Source organism: Onychostruthus taczanowskii, unplaced genomic scaffold (genome assembly GCF_017590055.1).
Source record: "Onychostruthus taczanowskii isolate IOZ18803 unplaced genomic scaffold, ASM1759005v1 scaffold12, whole genome shotgun sequence".
NCBI classification, from domain to species: Eukaryota; Metazoa; Chordata; class Aves; order Passeriformes; family Passeridae; genus Onychostruthus; species Onychostruthus taczanowskii.
This window is the reverse complement of record NW_024498351.1, coordinates 1,067,971-1,092,751: the sequence shown is the minus strand read 5'-3', so window position 1 is coordinate 1,092,751 and position 24,781 is coordinate 1,067,971. Positions and strand designations below refer to the sequence as shown.

Below are 24,781 nucleotides of genomic sequence, written 5' to 3'. Positions count from 1 at the left end.
AAAAATATTTTAAAAGCTTTTTGTGAATTTAAATACCTTTTATTGTGGTTTTTAATTGGCACAAGAAGTTTTATTAGTCACTATAAAAAGCATTTCTTCATTTGCTTTTCTTGTTGATAATGGTTCCCAGTTGAAATGCTTCTGCCTCCCACCTCATCTAAAATTGCCCAGAATCACAGGATGCTTGAAGTTGGAAGGGACCTCTGAAGGTCATCTGGTGAAACCTCTCTGCTCAAGTAGAGTTATCTCGGGCAGTTTGCCCAGGATCATGTCTAGATGGTTTTTGAATGTCTTCAAGAATGGAAACTCCACAATCTCCCATGGTCCCATGCTTGGTTAACAGTAAAAAAGTGTTTGCTGATGTTCAGACAGAAAATTTCAACTCTCTGTAGAAATACCTTCCAACTGAAGTGGTTTTATAAGATTTAAAAGAAGTCTCCATGCTCAGTTTCTGTCAACAAAAGGAAACATAGTTTCAGTTTAACTGAAGTATTATTTTAATTGTCATAAAACACCAGAAGCTAAGCTAGCCCTAGGCATTTAAAGGAATTCTCTCTAAGGAGAAATATGTAATTATTTTCCTCTGTCTTACATTGTGAGCTGATTGTCTGGGTCATGTTGTTTATAGTCACAGCTACTGTACTGTTTGCTAAAATAATTCTGCTTCATGCAAGCAATTTCTGTTAAGGGCACTAAAATAATTCATGGCTTTCATTGGTTTTTCTGGTCTAGGGAAATTAGGGATAGGATTTCTACTCTGTAAGAGCTTGCAGTAAGAAGAAATACAGTTCCTCAGTGCACAAAGGGTGCCTCTCCACTTGTCCAGGGGTGATCTAAAGGGGATGTTGATAAATAAGAGAGAGGAAATGTATCAGCTGTCTTCTTGGATTGACTGACAAAAGTTTGTCTCAGACCTTCCGCAATTGCTGGTTTAAATAATGGTTTATACTTGCTTAAAACTCTGGTGCTGTAGCAAAGGCAAAAAGACTACTGTTTGTCCAGCAGTGTGTTCCTCCGGTTTTGAGACTTTGTTTATTCAATAAGCAGTTGTAGTAAATAATTTGCATCTCCTTGAGGTATGGAGGTGAGCTGTAATAAAGAAATGAAAGAGAAAAACCCATAATACCTACTCTGAATCAGCTCAGCACCTCTGGCTTCTTTCTCAATTGAGAACTGTTAATTAAGTCCTCCTATCATTTCCAAATTGTTTATGATATCTAAACTAAGAAGTTTCTCAAATGCAGTTTTAATATGTTATTGCAATTTATTTCTAGAATCAGTTATTTGCAAGAAAGTTCATCAGTTTGAATTAAAACACTCAAATTCAATATCAACCTAAGAGTCCAAAATCTGACTTCAGTGCAGTGTATATTTTGTTAGCTCCTTATTAGAGATCACTATAACTATTTTCTATTATTTAAGGAGTTCATCCTTGTCATAACTTTCCATAATCTTTTGTTTTTCTTGTTTTTTTTCAGGGTCAGCCTGGTCCTCAAGTAAGTGCCATCTTATTTTCTTACATAATTAACAGTTAAATACCGGGCCCACTAAACTCAGGTTGTCTAAAAAGTATTTTAGTATATTTTTGATCCTACTGTAGTAAGATAGAAACTGATAACCATTGCATCATTCTGTAAGAAAAATATTTCCCAAGAGAGAAATATGCCCCCCACATATGGTTAAGTTCCCTCAGCTGTCTGACCAGATGGTGGGGTTAACAACATAATACTGAATAGAGCAAATCTCCTAACTATGGCTTGAAACTTTGCCACCAAACTTTAAAGCAAGATGAAATAGCTTAGCAAATGTGTAGCAAATGTAATACTTCAACTGCTTATTAATCACATGCTAATAATGTTGCTATAATCCAGGCAGAACCTCAGTTATTTTAAATATTGCACTGCTAGCTGTTTTGATTAATTAGATACACTGCTTTGAATTAGTTCTGCTTTATTTAAGAATAGTAGAACTTTGTCTTGTGAGCTGTAATTGAAGACGTGGAAATCTAGGGACCTAACTTCAGTTCTAAGGAAGAAACAGACCAGCAGAGAGGAAACATTACATATAGCAAAAATGAAACGTTAATTATTTGAGTGCTATAAAAATGTGGAAGAGCAAGGAAATATGAAGAACAAATAAATTACTAAGCCAGTACCAATGCCATACTTAGTGAAATCAGTTGAGAAACTCGGGCTTTTTGTATGCTTTGTGGGAAGTAAGCTTTGGTCTGTGGAAGTGTCTTAGCACAATTTTGTTGCCCAAATCGGGATTTCTATGAGGACCTTCTATATTTCAGAATCATAATTGAATGTTAGAGCTTTATCATCATGTTGACTGGCAATTTTTTTAAGTTAAGATTTTCATTATGAGATGCAAGCATTTATTTTAGATTTTTTAGTTTCTAAACATAATTTTCCGTTCAAAGACTGGTTGATTTACGAACCTTCAAAGCACTTGGCCTGAATGCACGGTATCCTTGCAGTGCCAGGCTTCATGTTACAGAACTGTGTAAGAAATCCATATGGTACTGGAGATGACCACTGCCTATGGCACTTACATTTCACAATAGGCTCTTGATGTATGGACTATACAGAGAAGCATCTTAAGCCTCTGTGCTGCTGGGGTTGGTGAAGAGAGAGATTGTAATTCTGTGTGGCACTGTAGCTCTGAACAAGCTCTCTTGCGGACCTGAGGCTGATTCTTGAGCCTGTGGGCTGCCCTCTAGTTGATGTTAACTTGTGCTGCCACCCGTGTCCTTTCCTTCTGGGTTTGGACCCCCACCTCCCACATTTCAGTTGCTCAGAGAGTGTCTCTTGCCTAATGCTTGTAAACAGCTGCTCAGTCTTTGGAGCTCATATCTCTACATGAAATGCCCTGGGATAGCTGTAGGCAAGGAACCGCTGTGGGGATGGCAGCATTCAGTGCTGTTTCAAGGGCAGAAAGGTAGAGAAATCTCATCATGGGTGTAGGACAAGTGAGGTGCAAACCAAAGAAAAAGCCCTCTAAAAATGTTCCCCATATTGTTTTGAGAGAGAATTCTTACATGTTAACTTCAGTAATTTCTCCCAGTGGAAATGGTCACCTCTGGGTCATCACCATTGTCCTCAGCAACACGTCCTCAGCATTATCCTTAATAATGCCTTATCCTCCTTTTCAGCTCAAGGTGCTCTTATTGTGTCAGGAGAATATGTGTGTACTCAGTCATTTTGACTGGCTGATTGAGTCCAGGATAATTCTTTTGGGAGCACTGGTGGGAAAACATAAGGGCATGAAACAGAGTTGTGTTCAGCTTTACATTAAGAAGCCTAAACCCAGAATCTTGCGTTGTGTAGGTGTTGACCTACGAGGTGTCTGAGCACTCCAGGCAGTCAATGAAGGTTAAGCCAATACTCAGTGCACCTGGAAACGTGTTCAGCTCATGGCAAACTCCTTGGGCCCAGTTACATTGTCTGCACTCAGGCATTTGTTGCTGTGTGAATTGATCCAGCGTCTCCGGCCTCAGCCGCTGGCTGTTTAAGTGCACGGGCTGGAGTCTGTGTTGGGCTGTGGTTGTAGCTGTCGGTCACAGGCAGCTGTCCTGGATACCTAGGGAATCTCTCACATGACACTAGCTGTGCGCATTCGTGCCTCCTCATTCCAGATTCTGACTGTAGGCAGCTACTGAACCAGATAACCCTTCTGCTGAATTGCTTTCTAGCCAGTGTTGACATCTACATGTCTTGGGCAACTACAGGCAGGCTGTACATTCAGAAGTTTATCCCCTTAAACTGAAACTCAGATCCAGATAACTTGGTGAGACAGCATTTTTTAAATATTAAAATTGGAATTTTTAAATATTGGAAGCTGTGGTTGAAAATCTCAAGACTTTTAAAAATCGAAAGTATCCACAGAAAACAGAATTTGTTCCCAAACAGATAAAATAAATGAAAACTCCTTGGCATGTCATTAAGTAATACAGAAATTCCAGCCTATTATGATTGTCAGCAATTTCCCTGGTCTTAACTGCATGCATGAGAAATTCAAAATTTAAAATATTTATCACTTTGGTTATCCTGGCTTCAAAGAACAAAATTGGTATGCTGATTGGAGAAGCACTTAGGAAGTTTCTGGTGTCCTAGCCATGCAAGTCTATGCTAAGGTCAGGGATAAAGTCTAATACTCGCTATTTTATTAACCCCTATTCTTGTGCTATGGTATAAAGTACACACTATATTCACCTAACACACACCTAATTACTGGGCACATCCTCTTACCATTTTATTTTTTTTTTATTGCTTATTTTCTTCGAGATAAAGATAATTTTTCAAAAGATAATTTTGCTTCACATTTTCCCATTTTAACTGACAACAAGCTTTATTACAACTTACAGGCAGCTTTTTAATATTTTTTTCTTCCAGAAAAAGCTTATGGTTTTATTGCATCTCTGAAAAGTAAAGACCACAATAAAAAACGAAAGAATTTCTAGCCTAATCTTTAAAAAAATAAAGTCTCTTCTTAGGATTTTGGTTTTCTGTTAAAAAGAAAGCTACTTTAAATACCATGCAAGCTGTGTTCTTCTGCAGAAGAGCAAGTAATAAAATCTTTAATATTTTTGCTGAAATTAAATTCTGACTCTCGAGTGACCCAAAACAATATCTGCATTTTCTTATCTGGAATATAAATATGTATTTAGGTTAGCTTGAACCAGAAAGGGTTCTTTTCCCAGGAAATCTATACAACCAAATTCTGCCCATACTTTCTCTTTTTCAAATAATGGAAGTTTTCCTGCTTGTCAGAGAACAAAGTTTGGCTTCTAATCTAATGTTAATTCCGTAAGAAATGTCCTGTCTGGGTAAAGAGAGAAGGCTGGCTATTTTAACCTTAACAATTTTTTGTTGTTTAGAGGTAAGGTTTGTGTAAATACTAGAAGCCATGCTTGTAATATCATGGCGAAGGAAGACAGAACAATCCTTTTAAAAAATCTTGCTGAACTAAAGCTAATAAAGACTGTAAGTGTGGGATAGGGTGGTGTTTTGCTCGATTTGGTCTCAGCCAGCCAGCTGTTTCCTTCTTTGGGGTAGTATCCTCTCCCTGGCCCATCTCTAGCACAACATGCTTTGTCTCGCATGTCAGCATACATGAGCGCTCTCTGTGTGGGACTTTGACATACAGCAGCCTCACAGATGCTTCTCCTTTCTCTTTGGCAGCTGTCCAAATCTGCATTAGAAATGGACAAAGTGTTAATGATTGATATTTGTTTTCATGAGATTCCAGTTTTCCTTTGTGTGACACGTCCATGGATGTGATGCTGTAACAGCCTGAAATTTCCCAGTGCCTGGTGCATGATAAAGGTTTCCATAGCAATTGTGGTGACAAATGTATGTGTGCCTTTTTTTTTCACCATCAAGCATCAGGGTATGTGGCTGGAGTATTTTTAATTTCTGATGACAGAGATTCTGATTCATGGTTAAACTGGCTATTACTGGCTTGTACTGTCAACAGTGCTGGTGGGAACCGTTTTAACTTTTAGTTTTCTGGTTTTTGTCAAAGGACAGAGAAACACAGCAGGCCACAGGCCCTAGTTTTGAGTGGGTTTGGAAGGCAGCAGTCTAGGGAAGATATTTATCACTTCCTGGAGAACACTGTGATGGTAGGGAGACTCCTAGATCTTAGGAAAGAGTATCTGACAGTAGGAAGGATGGGAAAGGGGGATGTATAAACAAAACGTATTTTTAATTCCTGTTGAGCTTCGCTTTCAGTTTTGGTGGTTTTGAACAGTCATCTGCATTCCACAACCTGTTAAATACTGCTCTCAGTCCACGCCATTCAGTAGTGGGGCAGTTGATAACATCAAGTGATTGTGTATGTGTTTTATGGCTTTTAAACTATGGGCAAGGTACATAATGTCCTATTGATCAGTGCCGCAGAGTGTTGTTAGAGTTGGACATGTTTCTTTTGTTCTGATCACCATAAATTGAGGTGTGAACTCCATGTTCCTTTTTCTTCTAGCAGTTTCCTCACATGAATGCCTCAATACTCTTTACTTGCATGGAGAGTGGGGGAAGGAGGCAAGAAATACACTTATGAAAGACAAAATCTGCCAATGACTGAAGCAATAGCTCACTTTCAGATACACAGGGCTGTAAAGTTACTGTTCCTGGGAGAATCCCAGTGGTTGTACCCTGGCCATCAGCTGTTCTCACTGTTGAGAATGATATTATGGGGTATTTCTCCTAGAAACTCATACACTATGCTCCTTTTTAAACTTCTGATCCAGCTGAAGAATTGTGTGACAGTCTGATTATACAAATGCTGATCTGCTTTTGACTTTCAAGTTGCAGGTCAGATTTTGCTGTCAAACTTCAACTATTAGTTTATTAACCTTAGGTAGCAGACTTGTAAAAGTTTTTTTTACTTTCTGTGTACAAATAATGAAGATAAATCCTTGATGTCTTTGCTGCTAATAACAATTTACTGTAAATTATGAGATCAGAAACTAATCTGAGGGCATCACATAAATAAATAAACTTGTACTGTTTCATATGTGTTTAAGCAGGCAGAGCTTGAGTTTAGTTGCCATTCTCCTTTCTTAAATGGTAATAGCATTTGTGAACACCATTGAAATTGTGAGACCTTTTTAGGAAACAGCCCATAATGATTTGTGAACAAGAAGAAACAAATGCCATTTTCATGGCTTTTCGTTTTATGTTAGTTGCTAAAAGGAACCACATCAGAGAATGTTAAGAGGAGAAATCATGCTTAAAACTTCATTTACTGTATACATAAGTGTTTATGACACAAAAGAAGCCAGAAATATGTCTTCTCAGAAGGAGATTGTGCATTTAATTGTTTTTAAGCATGATGCTTTCTCAACTTCATATGTAATAAAAAAGAAGTTAATTTTGTTAAAAGGCATTGACAACAACAATGAGCACTTTCAAATATAAAACACTTTGGTTTCCCCTGGTAGACTTATGCACATGTGTAAACCAGAAGAGCTGTGAATACTAAATGGTTTTCTTGGCTAAGCAGACAGTATTAGTGCAAGTAAGAGGATTCTTTGCTTTGTAAAGAAGAGAGCACAGAATTGGAGATTTAGGGAAAAAATGTTCTGAACTGTCTGTTGTACCAAGACTAAGGAAGCACCACACATAATTTAAAAAAGTAGAGGAGAGTAAATGTTCCAAGCATCAACAAAAAAATTCTTTTAAAATTTGATACTATGCTCTGCTTTCAACATATTTTTTTACTTGTCTTTTCCCATCCTTTTATCAGGAGTTGCAAAGGACCCTCTAATGGCAGATTGATGATCTTCCTGCAGTACCCTGCTAAGTGAACTAAGTTAGAGATAGTTAGACTTTTCAGAGCTCTACTCATCAGGCTCTGACACCAAGAGGAGGCCAGACTCCTACCCCAACTGTGCTACTGTGTTCTTTTACTTACTCTGGTAGGCAAGCTTTTGAGTTAAAATCTCAGTAACTATCTGGTGCTGAAATAGCAAGATGTTCAGATGTTCCACAGCATTTCCTGGAACAGATAATTTATTTCTTACTTTCTTGCTTGATTCAGAAAGTATCAGACTTGAATTCTGTTGATTTGACAATTACCAATTGAGTCTGGGTTTTGATTTTCTACAGACAGAAAAACAAGAATATTCATTGTATAGAATTCTGTGGAAAGGGCTCTTCATGCAGCATAATTATCAGCTCTGGATGTGCTTGTAAAATAAATTCTGCTCCTATGAAGGTGGCTTCTTTTACTGAATCCGCAGATCTCCTTCAGGACTAGCTGTATGCAAAAGATAAAGAAAGCTTGGAAGATGGGCTTAGAAAACAGTTTGATGCAAAACTTTTAGAAGTTGAGCTCCTCATTTCATAGTTCACATAGCAACAATTTATGATACTGTTAGTGTGAAAAAACAATCCCTAAAATTAGACAATGCATAAAACTAATATTTGAAACTCTAAAAGAAAATATGCATGAGAGCTTTCTATTTGTAGGATGTTACCAATTTTTCTTCATGGTGGAATCATTAATTTTTTAAAAGAATTGGGTTTGTTTTCATAAAATAAACATGAAGATCTGATTCACTGATTACATATGCCAGTACAAATGTGATAGGGAATCACACATTAGCATTCCATCTATTCATCTAGAAGTTCCAGCTGTCACCCGGGCATAGTAGATCTTCTAACAGAAAGTGAGAAACTGTGAAACAAAAATTACTTGCAAGCCTTAATTTGGTAAACCTCTGCTTAGCTTAACAGAGTGCATATGAGTACAAAAAAGCAATTGCAAACTTAGTATTGTGGTTACATTATGACATTACAAAGGGTTGTCAAAATATAATTAAGGACTCTGAAATATTTATTGTATTCCTAAATCATTTCTTTATCAAATGACCTTCGTATTTTCTTCCTCTTATTCTACATATGGCAGAAATACACTTGTGTGTTCTGTGTGATATTAGGGATTATGCCAAAGCAACATATTGAACTGTGTTCAGGAATATTATATAGTATTTTACTATCCTGCTGCACATGTTTTTAATTTGATACTAAACTCATGCTGGCTTATTGTTTTTAGTGATCTTCGTGCTGTATTTTAGCTTTGAAATCCAGTTCAATTTGTTGCAGATCCCAGTAGTTTCACTAGCTTTAATAAAAAAAAAAATTAGGAGTTACAAAAATGTGTATTTCATCAAGTTTATTGTGACTTGAAGGTAATGCTGTGATGTCTAAGACATTAGTCTTCTACAAGGTTTTCAAAATATCAGAGTTCCTTTGAAAGCCATTATCATTTCAGAGGCTGGTGATGCTTTGTGCTAGATGCTTGAAAATCCTGTAAACTTGAGCAGACCTGGGAGATTTGGATCTCAGGCTGGTAGAGGAAACCTTCAAAATTTATATTTCCCTTTTTAAAGTGACTCCTTTAAAGTTCACTCCTGTGAACTGAAGTTTTACTTGAAGCAAATTGCTGGGTTAGTAGAAATGCTTTAGGTTTTTTTTTTATATTGAATTGTTGCTGGCAATAAGAGCTGTGCTGATATGTTACTCTTTCCTTGTAAGTATGGGTCAAGTCTCAAGAAGGAAGAAAAAGGCAGAAAATGCAGCAGTCACTTTCACTGGAGTATTTTGTGTATTGCCAGGAATGTTGCTATTGAGAACGCCATGGAAGTGTCCATTCTGTTTGTGGGCTTTGATCCAGACTGCCAATTTCAAAAATGCTTTGTCTGTCCCTACAACACTGTAGGATTTCCTAATATAGTTTTTTACTGAGGTCCATCAGTAATATTCAAGAGCTGTGAGCTGCTGAGAAACATGTAAGAGAATCACGTATTTTCAGAAATACAATCCAGCTATATTGCCCAGTGTGTCTGCTAGTGATCATTTGCCAAAAACAATGAATATCCATTTAAGTATAAATATACATATGTGTTTAATTTCCCCTGAAGATGTTCTGAATTTTGTAGTCCATACTCTTAGTCTTCAGGAGAAAACAGTTTTGTTTTTAATAAACTTTATGTTGTCTTAAATTGCTTCCTGTATAAAGATGTTTCCAGCCTTATAGGTTACAAGAATATATTCAGTCATCTCACTTTTACATACGTCTGCATAAAAAAGTATGTGTATGTTTGAAGTTGATATAAAAATTCTTCTGCATTTATCTGGTGTTCCATCTCAAACTTCACAAATCTGAACAGTTCTCAAAACAGCGCTATGAAATACATCATTGTAGTTTTTCCCTTTGCAGATAAGGGAATTGGTGACAATAAATGAAAGATTTAGTTCTTGTAGTGACATTTTTTTGTCTAATTGTAACATAAATATTATTTTATATGCTTTTTTTGGTGCTTTTCTTTCTGTACACTAGTTGACATTAAATAAATTAATTTGTCTAAGGGTTGACACATCCCCATCAAGACTAGAGTTCTGACTTAGAGTGTCAAGCTTTGCCTCTTTTAGCAATGATTTGTACCTGGAATAGTTCAGAAACATTTGTGGTAACTTAAAACTTGCAGGTCACTTCAGGTGGGTTTGTGCAGTGTAGCTTTTATCATAACATTGGTCAGACAGTTCTTGTGAAGAGGCTTTTTTAGGTACCAATGGAGCCCATGCACAGGAACAATTTAAGGGGCTACAGAACTCGTAAGTGGTAATAGGAGAGAAAGAAGAGTAAGATTCTCAGAGAAATGTATAGTATTTTGCTGAAATAGATTCTTCCCAAGCATTAGCATACCTTGAAGTTTAAAAAGTTACCTAGTTTCTGAAGTAATTCCATTGCTCTTAATCTGTGGATGTCTCAGAAGCCTTTCTACCCCTGGTGCTATTTTTTATGTGGCTGTGGCTTTATACTACTATTTTACTGGCATTTTGTTTTAATGATTCATGATTTAAGTAATCTAACACACATCTTCACAGTCTCATTTTATAGTAGCATTTGCAGAACAACACTAAAGGAATATCTAAATCTTTCTTTGACATTCTACTACCCTGAGAGAGAAAATACCTCCTCTACTGAGTAGCAAAATTTGTAAAAGAAAAAACAGTGTATAGACAGTATGGCCTGCCTTTGAAATGCTGAGTGCAACTCAGAGCATTGCTGCTGAAACTGGTGTTGGAGTCACCACAATAAATGGAAGAATGGAATTGGCCTTCCCTGTTTCAAAGTCTGTATTAAAATCCTCTTGCTGAAAATAGGTTTAGTGTTAAAATACAGCAAATACATGTCTGCAAAGCCTTGTTCAGATGTGAGCTGTGCAGGTTTGCTTGTTTACATAAGTTCAGCCTTTATTACTTTATAAATTTGATATGATAGCAGGTAGAGGCCAAAATTCTTCAAAAATCCGCCTGGTTTTGAAAGTAACCCTTATTTGAAATAGATGAACAGAGGGGTTTTTTTTCTGGGATTTCAATCATCTGTTTCTGTGTAGTTACTAGTTTTTTTTGTAGAGCTGGACCATGTGCGGCATTTATTAATGAAGTGCATAAATCTCCTAGACTCAGCTGCTGGTCAAAGGAGGATCTGCCTGGTAGATATTTGGATGCTATTCCATCACAGAATAGTAATGCAGACAGCAAAGCTGAAATATCCGAAGGTCTAGGGAGCTTGGAAGATGTATTTCGATGACCATAGGTACTTCTGCTGTAGGGAGTGAAGTGGCAGGGCTGAATCTCCATTGCTCTGAAACTCCTCCCTTCCCTTGCTTTCATCCTTTTTCTGTTTCCTTCAAAATATCTGAAGTTCAGCCTGCCATCCTCATCAAAAAGGTTCTTTTAAGTTTAAAAAAAAAAAAAAAAAAAAAAAAAAAAGATGAAATGGGCAAAGGGCACTGTCATTTCACCTGAATTATCTACCAGGCTGGTAAAAAATCAGGGAAGCACCACAGGTGTTTGAATTACAAAAGCCACCATCCAAGTTTTGGGGTAAAAATAGCTGAAACATTGGAATATGAACTCCTGTTTCAGAAAATGAAGGAAGTTGTTAACTCCCAGTGAGGAGCTTTTTTCTTACTAAGCTTTTAGGAATAAATGAGAGAACTGGCCTATTGATAAATATCTACCAAAGGAAGTATAAAAAGTATTTACTTAATGGTCAAGTTCAAGTGGCTCCTGCTTGTAGTAGGGGGATGGCCTCAACCAGTCTGTATCAAAAGTGTCTCATTTTTGAAATGTTCCATAAAACAAATATTGAACACTGAAGCTGATACTATGTTGCAGTTTAAAATAGTGTTAAAAATCATAGATTGAACTCAAAAAAATCCTGAGACTGCAGTGGAAATTGCAAATATAGTAGTAATTATAATAGAAAAAAGACTTCCTGTTCAGTCTGCCTTCTGAATTTTGGTTCTGTAGGACTCAAATCTGTTGCTTTTTATTATGTCTTCCTGCAGTTCTGAGTGCTAGCCAAAATTTTGTGTGTGTCTTTGGATTTGAAGTAACAAAGATTGTGTTTGTATCTTCCTCACAATCTTCCTTCCTTCCTGTTATTGAAATCAGAAGCTCTGGTTGTTTTTTTTTACTAACATGATAGATACAGCAATGTTAGGTTTTCTCATCTGTACTTTTATGTCCTGTTCTACCAGCTACAAGAATGGCATTTCCTTTGTGGTGTGGATTTTTTCGTTTGTTTGTTTTTTGGGATTTTTTTACAGTATTGCATTAAATCTCTAACATTATTAGTGAATTTCTGCTTATCTGACAAGTAGGAGAACAGGAAGGTGCATTGTGGACAAGGCAATGAGGGCTGAGATTCAGTAAATGCATGTATTACAGTGCACTGAGCAGTAAGTGAAAGTCAGAAGGCTTTTGACTTTTCCAGAAGCCATTTTCTTTTCTTTAAGAATGTGCCAGTTTTTTCTGTCACCATATAATTGATCTTACTGTCACATACAGCAGCTACTTGACTCACAAGGAACTTCAAAGATTTGAATCATAATGTTTACTTAAATTAATTTGTGGAAATAGTAAAGCTGATGCTTGTTTCTTCATGCTCAGGCAATGGGTACGTAGCCACATACCCTGTGTACCATATAATTTTGTAGGACTGTTTGTGTTGTTTTGTAGGCTTTCAAAGAAAAACCTTATATTTGTCTGTAGAAGGAAGGGAAGGGGGAGGAGAAGATGGAAGTCTTAGTGATTAATCAAAGAAAGAATATCAGAGAAAGGAAGGGGAGATCACCTTCAGCAGGTTCTTGCTTGGGACACTGGGCCTTGTGCTTTTTCCTGGGTACTGGATTAGTTCTGCAGCTTCTAATGTGAGCTGGTGGTTTTTGTGAGCAACATTATAAGTTTCAAAAAAAAAAGCACCCCATCCCAGCCTCAGCTAGAGCACTGCATGAGAAATGAAGGTCTAAATGAATGTCTAAATGGTTTCTTGACACATTTTGGGTAGACTGTGTTCTCCTGCCTGTAGTTGATAAACTTGTCTGATTTATATATGGCTATAAATCACTGACTTTTGAATGCATTTGTATGAATTTACAGCAGGAGTAATTTATAATTTGCTTGTTGTGGATGTTAACAGAGCTGTTTATCTAGATTGCTATATAAATCAGTTTTATGTTTCGCAGCTTAAATCATTTACATAATGTTGTTTAAGGCAGTCACCCTTATTGTGTCAAAAATTCAGGTTTCTTTTTCTCTCCTTAGGATTTTTAACAAAAACTTCAGAATATAAGGGAAGAAAATGAGATGTTATTAAGAGTATTTTGAGAGGTGGTTGGTTGAAGTTTTTACCATAAGTCAGTCATGTTACAGGAGGAGAATAAAACACGTAAAAATGAAGGCACTTCAGCAGTAGAAACTGTTCAGATTCAGTGAACAGTTCTCATTCTTCTGAGTACTTGTAAAATTGTTGCAAGGTGAATTGTTGGCCTTGTAAAGTAGCGTATGTAAACACTGGCTGAAAACATGGCCAAGCTCAGCAGATGCCAAAACCACATTGTCTCAGTAGTTCAGGGTTTGCATGGTGGACACAAGACTGAAATGAGTGTAGGAACTTTGGAATAGTTATGAAACACAGCGGTGTTTCATAATGCTCTGTGTAACCTCTTGTGATTCAGCATATCTGATCCTAATATTTTGCAGCAATTACAGGACAGGCTGGGAACTGTTGTTCTGGTCAGATTCTTGTAGTTTATTGAAGTCATGAGTAAAGTTTCAAAGAAAGAAAGTTCAACTTTTGTATCTGATTATTTTGTTGTCATGTGCTGAAGCTGCCTTTTACCCTTAAAGTAATCTGCAATTAACTTAGCCAATGTATGGCATGCTGTTTAGTTGTGGAAACATAGTTAAACTAAGCTGGGAAATTGATTCCCTTTTTGGATTTGTCTGGGTGACATTGGAGTAGGTGGTTCACTTTTCTGTTGGTTTCTGCACGGCTGCTGTTGCCTTAGGCTGCCAGTCACACTGTGGGTGCTGGGAGGGATGACTGCACTGCATGCCCCTCGATCCCAAATGAAAATGAAGGCTGAACCTTGCAAACTGCATTCAGTCCTCCAGCTGCCAGCTTGCCTTAGCCTGTGGCTGCTGCGGTGGGAATGTAGGAAAGCAATGACTGTGTCTGAAAGGTTGTTATCACCTGTGTCTTCTGTGGTAGCTCTGATGGGAGCTGTCAGGTTTGGCGTGTTGTGTTCCTTAGGAGCTGTGAGGCTGGATGGTCCCAGTGGGACCTGGTTCTGTCACAGTCCAGCTGATTCTCTTGGTTGCTTGGTTGGTTGGTTGGTTGGTTGTCACCAGCTTGTGCAGGGGACTGGCTGGTCCTTTTTGCAGAGGCATCATATGGGCTGTCTAACAGGAAAAATCTGCACTCCTCTCTGACTCTACTGACTGCGGAGCTTTTTACAGAGCCTTCAGTATCACTTTGTACTCTGTATTAAGAATCCCTTACTGTTTTCAGTTCTGCTGTTGCATCAGTGCTTGGAGCCTTTTGGGTGAGTTTGCAGCAGAACTTCCTGTATTATGGCTAAAGGCAGATTTGTAGCAATAGGTATGTGGAGAGAATATATCTGTAAGAGAATTTTGATAATTATGAATGTTTGTAAAATCGATATAAGTCAACTACTGGCTTTTTAGGAGGTCTCTGGATGTAACTTTGGCAAAATTATGTAGGTGGCAATGGCCTCAAGGGTAGAATTCAAAATTAGCATATTTCAGGGAATGAATTACAAAATTTCATTTGTGTGGAAAAAGTCATGCTGATCACACTCAGTTAATTCTAACGGAACGTTGCTTGATGAAGACTGCAAGGATCAATCTTCTGTTTTCTAGTATTGCATTCTCTTGTCTTTCTATTCCTTTCTATTCTCTTGTCTTTCTATTTTTTTTCATCAGAGTATGGAAATAGGATTTTGATAGCAAAAAAATAAATAAGAAAAAAAGGCAGGAGGGGGTCACCTGTGAGCAATCCTGAATATGGTTGGTTTTTGGATTTGACCCTGATGTCAGCTCTGTTCTTAGCTGGCAGGTGCCTGGAGGCCTTTCGGTCTACTGTAGGAGACCTTGTTTTAAAAACAGTAGTATTTTTTGCCTAATTATGAATGCAGATTTTGCATGTGTTTGAGATTTACAAGGCCTTGCTTATGTGAAACAGGCTATAAACTCTCCTTGGAAATGTATAGTAGTCTGGAGTAGATAATTACACTTTGAGAAAAGAGCCTCTGTTTCCAGTGAAAACACTGTGAAGTTATTTCAGAAATGCTCTGACCTCAGACGTTTCATATAACTTACACAAAATGCTTTCACATTTGTTCGGCAGCTCGTGGCTTGATCTCTGCCATCTCATAAACGAAAGCACAGAAGTCTCCCTGGGAAAAAAAGCAGCAAGTCCATGCTGTGGCCTGCAAAACTAGTGTTATTTTACTCACTCTGTGCTTTGTGTCTGTACCCTTAAACAGAAGAAACCTTGCCGTCCTTTAAACAAATCTGTCTCCTAATCACACCCCACCCCCACAAATCCAACTTTCCCTCAGATTTTTTTTTCCTCCCTGCCTCCACTCAGTGTACACACACTAATAAACTCTGCAGTAAAAAACCTTGGGAGAATTTCTCAGCACAAATGGAAAGAAGATGTCAAAGGCTGAGGATAGGAATTTTCTGTTTAAAGTTGCAAAAACAATAGAGGACAATTGAAACATTGGGGAAAAGCCAGAGATGGGTGAACAAGCCATGAAAGTATTCCATTAATTTTTATTTCGATGAAACCCCGCTGGTTCTCTTCACTTGCATCCAAAAGAACCATTTTTATTTGCATTTGTTTGTTTGTTTTTCAAGACTCTTGCAGAAAGTAAAAGCATTTCAAATACAAGTAAAGAGACTTGTGAGAATGTTCACACCAGAAGTGCTTTTGTACGCTTTTGAAAAGCTGTTCTTCACCCATGGTACAATAAAATTGTGAGATGTTTATGAAGACTTTTATGAAAAATTTGTGTGCTGGAAGGGTGACTTGTTAGAGATGACCATGTGTGCCACTCAGGGAGCGAAAACACTAAGCAATAAAAAACAAAGCAAAATCTTATTATGATGTGCACAGACTGTTTTCAGAAAATCCTGCACAGAAAAAGGAGGAAAAAAAAAAGATGTATGATTCAGTCTTATTAAAAAGCATGTTTGGGTATAGTTTGTACTTTCAGAGAACTGTTAGCAGAGGAAAATATGCAGGGTAGAGAAAGGGGCCACCTGTGCACTGGTGATGGCTGAACATAATTGCCAGCAGTCGTGCCAGGGAAACAGTGCAGGAGCTCTGCAGATCTGGAGGCTGAGCCCCCTAGGCAGCTGATGTGATCTGTCCTGTTGTAGCTTCTACCAACAGGCAGAGCTGTGGCAAGCACGCTTCAGGAAAGTTATGAGCCAAAGCCCGTCAGAAGCAGGGCCACTCTTGGGTGTAAGAACGGCACTGAGCATGTAAATGAAGGCAGCAGCAGCTCCCACAAGACAACATCTGTTTACAGTCCCAGTCGTGTCACGTTACCTTATAATTTCATGCCTAAGGCTTGAGAAATAGGATTCTGACTGTAGCAGGTAGGGGTCATGCTATTTGCAGTTTGCAGCCAGTGAGATATTCAGAGCTAGCAATGGCTTGATGATTCAAGGAGGTAGAACATGTGAGCACAACCCTTGTGCTTCGCATTCACTCTGGAGAAGGCAGCAACAACCAGCACCGACTGATTGTAGTTCTTCCCATCTTGCAATTACTGATGGTATGAGTTCACAAATTCACACTCTCAGTGGCATGTATGTGTAAGCTTTAAAGCAGACCTGCTCTACTGTAATGTCATGTCACAGTACCTGTATGTGGAGACTGTAGCTAAAGGTTGACAGTGCTGCACTTAGTTTTCAGTATATATTTATGTGAACTGCGAAAGGACAGTGGGGCCTAAAGCATTAGAAAAAAGACACGGAGAGACCTTAAAGGTGCAGCCAGGTTGTATCTGTTAATTAAATTACTGTGTTTAATTTGTTTTTAAAGAGGCCAAGTGCTTGCAGGGCAATGCAAAGTGGGCAGGGGTCATAGTTAATTGAGCAGAGAGTTTCCACTCAGCTGGCAGTGAGCACCGTCCTTCCTGAAGGAGACGTGGGGACATCAGGAAGCAGCCTTGGTTCTGTGTCCTCTGCAGCAGACAGAAGAGATGGCAGGCCATGGAAAGAGAGGCATATGCTTCAATTTCTTTGATTCAGCAGCAGATGCTCTCCTCTGGCATGCATCAGAAGCCCTTAAAACTAAGCAGAAAATTGGCTACAACAGGGATTCTCAAAGGCTTGCCTGTAGTTGATCACATCTTTAATACACAGCAGACTGACCTCCATTCCATTGTATTTATGTGAACCACTGGAGTTTTTTACTGGTCTTGTTAGTGACAGTCTTTTCTTGTTCTGCATAAACCCTCACAAACACGCACACACACACTGCCACACGCTCTCTTTGTGTTATCACAGTGAACCATGCTGGCTTGAATGGCTCCTTCTCTGTTTACAGCTGCTTTCTTATGTATCTCAGGTCCTTCTTTGTAATGAAACACCTGCATATCTTTCAGAAAGCTGGAGGTAGAGTCTGCACTGTGTAAGCAGACAGTTTTTTGCAGACTGATAGCATTTTATTCACAAGATACTAACCTGAAAAACTGGTGGTTTAGAAACCTGCTGCTAGCTTTCTGCAAAGTGCTCAATAAAAATGCAATAGGAAAGGACTTCCTATTTGTGATTCTGTCACCTTGCTGTTTGTTGGGTGGTAAGTAACAAAAAGTAATACTCCTACAAAATCATGTTATACAAAGGGCTCATTTTGCCTAAACTGCTTAAGTCTGCTTGAGACTAAACATCAGTATTGCCAAAAAAAGGAATGAAAACCCTACTTTTAGAATTTCAAATCCATTTTTATTTGGCAATCTAATACAAGAAGGGTGCCAAAATACGACAGATTTATATGTATTTGAATTTATTAAGTGCTCTAGCAAAGAACTTTTACAGTCTAAGAAAACTTTTTTTTTTTTTATCTGATAGGAGATAAACTATTGTCCCTAAATGAAATCTGTAGCTATTTTGCCATTTCAGGCATAGTTTTGCTTGTCTAAGTAGACTGATTCAACACATTAGCAAAAAGAAATAGTGTGCAGTTCCTATTATTAGTACAGTGAAGAAACCATCTCTGGAATAGCACTGGCATTTGGAGTTAAAAATTATAAGGAAATATATTGTTGGGAAAAAATTGCAGATTGACACAGACCTGTTTCTTGCTGTGTCCCAGGGCTTCATCATCATCAGTAAATAATCTTTGCCTTTGTTTCTTTCAGGGCCCTCCTGGTCCAAAAGGCGAGAAGGTGAGTTGATGTTCGGGCGATTCTTACAAGATGACTGGAAAGCCCTCCCAGCATGAACTCAAGAGACTGTTTGTATTGATGCAGTGAAATGTTAGATTATGTAAGAGAGCTGGGTAGCACACAGATGCTGTGTTAAACCTATCATCTCATCTTTCCACTTTGCAGGGAGATCAAGGTGATCAGGGCCCTCGGGTAAGCATCTTAAAAAAATGTTCCACTTCCCCTTCGCTGAGTAGGCAATTAGTCTTTAGTGCAAAACTAAATTAAAATACACTGTCTGAGCTAATTATGCTTATTAGCTGCATTTACCCTGCATGTTGAAGTGTCTGCAGGACAGTAACGTGAGTAGGAAATGTCTGGGAAGATTTCAGTGACTCCAAAGTGTAAAGTTTCCATTGTGGGTGGAAGCAGGTTCCACAGTGATTTTGCTCTGCTGTATAAAGCTGGCTTTCCTAACCAAACCATTCCGTTTCCCCAGCAGTGTTCATGCCATGCATGGGCTTCCACAATGCAGAGGGCCAGTGGGTTTCTAATAAATATACTTCTGGATTTCATGTAAAATGTAGCTAATATTTAGTGAATTATAAACAAATATAATGTATGCATGTATTAGCTTTTTTCCTGACATATATGCATTTAATATTTTTAATAATAACAATGTTATCACCTTGTAGTTACAATCCAGTCAGTTAGAACATGGTTGAATTGAGGAAATGAGAAGGTTCTTTTAATTTCTAAATGTCATGTTTATTTTAACAGAGAAGTAGAGGAATACAGGAGTGTAAGTTCGAATGGATTGGCTGTGCTAGATCACTCTTTACATCTGTGCTTCATTAGAAAACGCTTGGTTACATTGTTCAGATGATATAGTAACTCTCTTTGGTTACATGTTTATAATTTTTCCCATAACAGTATGTTCCATGGATTATTTTCTTCTGTTAACTATGTTAAATATTTTGAATTTGCAGCTTTATTTCATTCTACTGTTTTGTTTATATAATTTGATTTAATTGGATTTTACTTTTTTTTTCAGCCAGTAAGATTATCTAAAGTCACAACATGCTTTTACAGCTGATTTTGATGTTCTGTTAACTGCCAGGGTGCCCTCTTCTGCTTGGTGCTCGGGCTGCACATCATAAAGTCACCAGCCTGAGAGTGATCTGCTTTAAATATTGTTTCAGTTGAAACTCAGTAGGAGTTGGAAAACTACTTAAATAAATAAAAAAGAAAGTAGAGGATAGCAGTGAGAGCAACATGCTACAAGTTTTGTAGATAACTAAGATACAAACTAAAGGTTCTGAATAATGTAAAAATTTCCTTTTAACTTCTAGGCAAATTTAGTGTCTCTCTGAGAGGCTGTGTATTTTGTCTAGTTCTGTGCTACAGAGCTTTGCAGGGAATGTGAGGAGAAAGAGATGCAGGGGAGGAGAGCAGGGCAGTGCCTGTGGCTTAGGAGGGGATGCTCCATTCAGGTGGCATAAGACAGGCTCGAGTGCAAGTGCTTGCACTAAGTGGCCTTACATGCAGAAGAATGCATGTTCTTACATTCACATTCACAGAAGAGAACAGGAGAGCAAATTTGATGGCAGTATCAGAGAGGGATTCAATAACAAATATGGAAGGGCAGTGTTGTGAAGAGCATTACATAGCTGAGGATAAGAATCTGGAATTATGACTGTCAGAGAAGTTTCCAGGGAAAGCCCCAGAGGTCTGAATGTTGGAGAACAAATGAAGTGGTATCAACACAAGGGAATGATGATGCAGAAATCTTGGCAAAATGTTGAAGAGATGTAGATGTAAACTATTAAGTGGTAAAGCATATGTGGCTTTCAGTTCCTGGTCAGGAAGTGTTGGCAGTACCCAAGAAGAAGATGCAGGTTTGGCCAGTGTTACTGCAGTGGGACCTCTGCTATGCAGAAATTGTTGAGTCCTGCTTTGCCAAGACATACTCCATATACAGGAAGGCAGTAGAGTCCTCACTGAGACATACAAATCATGGTTATGACTATTTGTGGGTTTGGTAAATCAAGTACAGATAAAAAGCAGAAAATATCCAACCTGAGGAATTCTTATATAAGGACATCACAAAGTTGTATCTGCAGCAGCAGCTGGCACTTGAGACTGAATTCTGTATCTTACTACAGAAAAGGAATTCAATAAGGTCAGCAGTGGAGAGGAAGAGGTGGTGATTAGCATCTTCTGGACAAGCTGAAACTTTACCAACTCTTTAGTCAATGCAGGTTGTAGTAACATACCTCCTTTTTAAGTGTATGGGTCGAACTTGGGAAATTTGCCCGGTGTTGTTGGTTTTCCCTTAATCTATTCTGAATGTGTTCTACAGCCTCTTCTCCTTTTTTCCCCTCCATATTTCACAAGGAATAAGTACCATGAAACTGCTGACCATTTTATGGTTCATGGTACAGCAGTTATCTCTTCTGATAACTGTCTTCAGGGTGAGTCTGCTCAACCTGCTGTGCCAGGGGATTTACAATATAATTAATAGAATTTTTATGTGTAAGCCACTCATGCACCAAATGAAACTAAACCCATTTAGTCCTGGTTGGTTACTTTTGCACATAGTTTTCCATCACTGTGTGTGTAAAATAAATGGGTTTGGAGGTAGTAGCATACAATATTATTTTTGAGAAATATTGTACCTGAAAGTACAACTGGGGCATGACATTAAGACTTGGATTTGACAAGTTTGCAGTTTGCAGACAGATTGGATATAATATCTAAGAGCAGTGAACGTTTTAATGCTAATTCATCTTTTGCAGATAAGGAGTCTGAAGTTTCTTTGGGTTTATATTTTTACATACTGGCTTGAAACAAGCGTTTAACTTAGCAAAAACTGTTAGTGTTCCAAGCTATGACTGAAATTTCAAAATTACCCTTTTTCTTTAGAAAAGCTGCTTTCTTGCCTCTGGGCATTTTTGTAAAATAAATAAAATGTAACAGCTGTCCAAGTCAAGATGAGAACTTAAACTTCCACAAATCTGCTGATAAGAAAATAGAAAGATACTTGTGAAAACATTTTGCAAGAGGAAAATATATTGTTGTTTTCTCTCCCACCCAGGTTTTTTCACCATGAGATTTTTGAGGGATTGTTCCTTCTGAAATAATTTCCAAACCATAAAAATAGTAATCAGTTATCTCAAAATGTTCACAGTCACTGGATATGTAGAATATCTACTGAACTGCTTTGAAGTTCAGGTTTTCTTGAAAATACCTTCAACAGAGTAATACACTAAGAGCTCAGCCGTGCAAATACCAACCAGAGGTCAGGCACTTGTATTTTTAGAATAATGTGGCTGGGTTTTTGTGGGGATTTTTCTGTTGTTGGTTTTCTTTTTTTTTAAAGAATCTGAGGAGTTTTCTTAAGTGTTCAGAAGCTGTCTGTGGATCAGTCTCCTTCATTGAGCAGAGATGGCATAAGGGTTCTAGTTCATAATGCCATGTGGCTTGATCTGCCAATGTCCATATTGTGTAGAAAATATGAGCCAAAACACATTCTAGTATTGTGAGTGGTATAGAAATTCATACCCTGAGTGTGAGTTTGAGCAGCAAGTTAATATAGCTTTTAATCACTTGAGACCACCAATATGGTAGTGATGGTGAGTCCTGATCTTATTTGGAAAAAATTCTTTTTTTATCTCTTTATGTATTTTTATATGAGATCTCTAATTACTCTAAAGTTCTGGTTGACTAAACATTTAGGTCAAATGCAGAACTAGCTTTCCTTGATACCAGTGTAAGAAATGGTAATGTTAGTATATCTTTTGGATGTTCTTCTTTTTTGCAGAGGGCATGGCTTCATGAAATGTCTATGGAGATTTGCTTTACTGTACTGAACCATGAGAAAATTAAAAATGATGGAGTTTAGCCAGTGGACTGTTAGAATAAATGGTGATATCAGGCTGCTCAGTCCCAGTTGTTCAGCTCTAGTCCAATTAAAAAAAAACCTTTGAAAATTTAATGATGGTAGGATTTCAAAGGATGTATTGTCCAAGTAGAGACTGCATCTTGATCATGGAAATAGGTCTTCAGAGGTGAATGTTTGGGATCAGAACAGCTAGTATGGAATGTCTTATTGGATATGGAGGGGAGTGTTGTAATCAAGGATGAGGAAAAGGCTGAGGTACTTAATGCCTTCTTTGCCTCAGTCTTCAACAGAAAGACTGGTTGTCCCAAGGGCAACCAGCCCCCTGATCTGGTTGACAGGGATAGCGATCTGAAGAGACCCCCTGCAATCCGGGAGGAAGTAGTTATTCCTGCTGTGCCGCTTAGAAACTCACAAGTCTCTGGGGCCAGATGGGGTTCACATGGAGGTGCTGGGGGAGCTGGTGGAAGAGCTGGCCAGGCCACTCTCCATCAATTTTCATCAGTCCTGGCTAACTGTGGGGGTCCCAGGTGACTGGAGGTTGACCAGGTGACACCCAGCTACCAGAATGGTCAGAAAGAGGATCTGGAGAACTCTGGCTTTGTCGGCCTGACCTTAGTGCCAGGAAAAGTTACGGAACAGATCACATTGAATAGGATCATGCAGCAGGTACAGGACGTCCAGGGGATGAGGCCCAGCCAGCATGGATTCAGGAAAAGCAGGTCCTGCTTGGCCAACCTGGTATTTTATGACCAGGTGCCTGCCTAGTGGCTGAGGGTGGTGTTCAATTGGAAGTTGGACTTGATGATCTTGGAGGTATTTTCCAACTTTAGTGTCTCTATGATTCTTAGTCTTTTCTCAGCCATCTGTGAATGCCATTATAAATATCTTCTGTCCTTTATCTCAGATACGTGAGAGATTTCTTGCTTATCAGGGCTAGAAATCATTATCTGGAAGCTGGTTTTATATTGGTTTTGGTCTAGGTGAAATGAGATACCACCCAGAAGCCATACTTAGGTATTTCCATAAAGTAATTTTCTACTTTTGGTATGTTTAAATAAATTTTCCTGTTGGCTTGGATGGCACAGAACTGATAATATCTCTAAAATACCTTAAGCAGGACAGATGAAGTTCTAGAAAAGACAGGAACTCAGAAGTTTATTTTATTTTGTTAACCTTTATTGACTTGAAGATTAAAAACGTTCCTTGAGTCCTGTTAAAACAGGTTCAGATAGAGATATAATGTTCTTTTCTAGTTAACCCTTTCCCCTGTTTACTTTTAATATATTTGCTACTTATTTGCTGCCTGGTAGAGAGAAATCATTGCTTTGCAAGTTCTACTCTTCTATGCTGACAGACTATTTCAAAATTACCTAATATTGACAAAAGCAGTCCTGGAAGCAGTCTGTTTACTGAAATAACTAAATACAAATGTGTATGTATATATAAACATAAGCTCTCTTTTCAAATTGAAGTATTGCTTCCCTTGTTCTATTATAGGCACAACTTTTATAAACTATGCCATAATAAAGGGAAATTAAAAGTGTGCAAGCAGTAAATTTTGACCTGATTTTTTAAGATGAAAATTTTAAAAAGCCTTCTTTTAATATATGTGCATTATTATTAGTTAATATATTTCTAGGAAATATATAATAAGTATTTTGAGCCGTTTCCTGCTCCTAGTGACAATGCATGGAAAACCTGTATGTCCTTAGAATCAGTACCTCAATCACAAATTAGAAAATACTGGTTACTGAATTATGATTAAGCCATGACCATTAATTTTTCACCCCCTTTAAAGCCATTCTATTTTGTACTATATGGGGGATTTTGGTTTTGGTTTGTTTGTTGTTGTTTGGGGATTTTTTAAAGAAAGGAACAGGTTTGCTTCACACAGTAAATAGTAGTATGTAAACTAATGTGATTTCTTGCCTTCCCCAAAGCAAAACTCTTTTTTTTTTTTTTGGAGTGAGGTCAGGTTGACATTACTAACTGTAATGAATGTAGGTAAATCAGTTGCATTACAGGAAGATTTGTTCCCAAATGTTTTGTGCTGGTAATTTTGATTCTCATTCCACATCTTGTCAAAGCGAAAATATATAGTATTAGAGTGAAGGCATTATGTTAATTAAATACAATTTTGCATAATTTAAATTCCATTAGTATGAATTTTTTCTGTTCTTGATGATTCTTATGTCTAAAAGCATATTTTCTGTTTTATTGTGTGTTACTTCAAACATATAGCGGACACAGAGTGCTGCTTTAATTTCATACTTTAGCAGTGTGGTTACACTGATGGTTGTTTCTTCTGTTGTTAATTGACCAGTTTAAATCAAATTGTAGATCAAGTTATATAAGCTATATCTAGCTACTGTTTCAAACTGCACTTTTAGTGGGCTGCAATAAGAACATTAAAAAAGCATTAGTGATTCCTTCTGTTAACACAACTTTCACTGAAGCAGAATCATTGAGAAAACCACTGGACATCCGGTTTAACGCCAATTTGTCTGTGAGCAGTTAATTTAATTCCTACTTTGTTTCCTTATCTGCCAGAAGGCAACAGGGGTATTTACCTACTCCATTCCTGGGATTAATTATCTGCACTT

At 37.9% G+C, this 24,781-nt stretch overlaps 1 protein-coding gene across 1 annotated transcript in view; it reads left to right on the top strand.

Annotated features, from left to right (window-relative positions):
- The window catches only part of COL25A1 (collagen type XXV alpha 1 chain), a 294,304-nt gene that overhangs the window by 177,810 nt on the left and 91,713 nt on the right, over positions 1 to 24,781 (top strand). Inside the window, exons 7-9 of the mRNA XM_041428005.1 lie at positions 1,479 to 1,496; positions 18,269 to 18,295; positions 18,461 to 18,487. Coding sequence (XP_041283939.1) covers positions 1,479 to 1,496; positions 18,269 to 18,295; positions 18,461 to 18,487 — 72 coding nt within the window. The remainder of the gene's footprint in view (positions 1 to 1,478; positions 1,497 to 18,268; positions 18,296 to 18,460; positions 18,488 to 24,781) is intronic.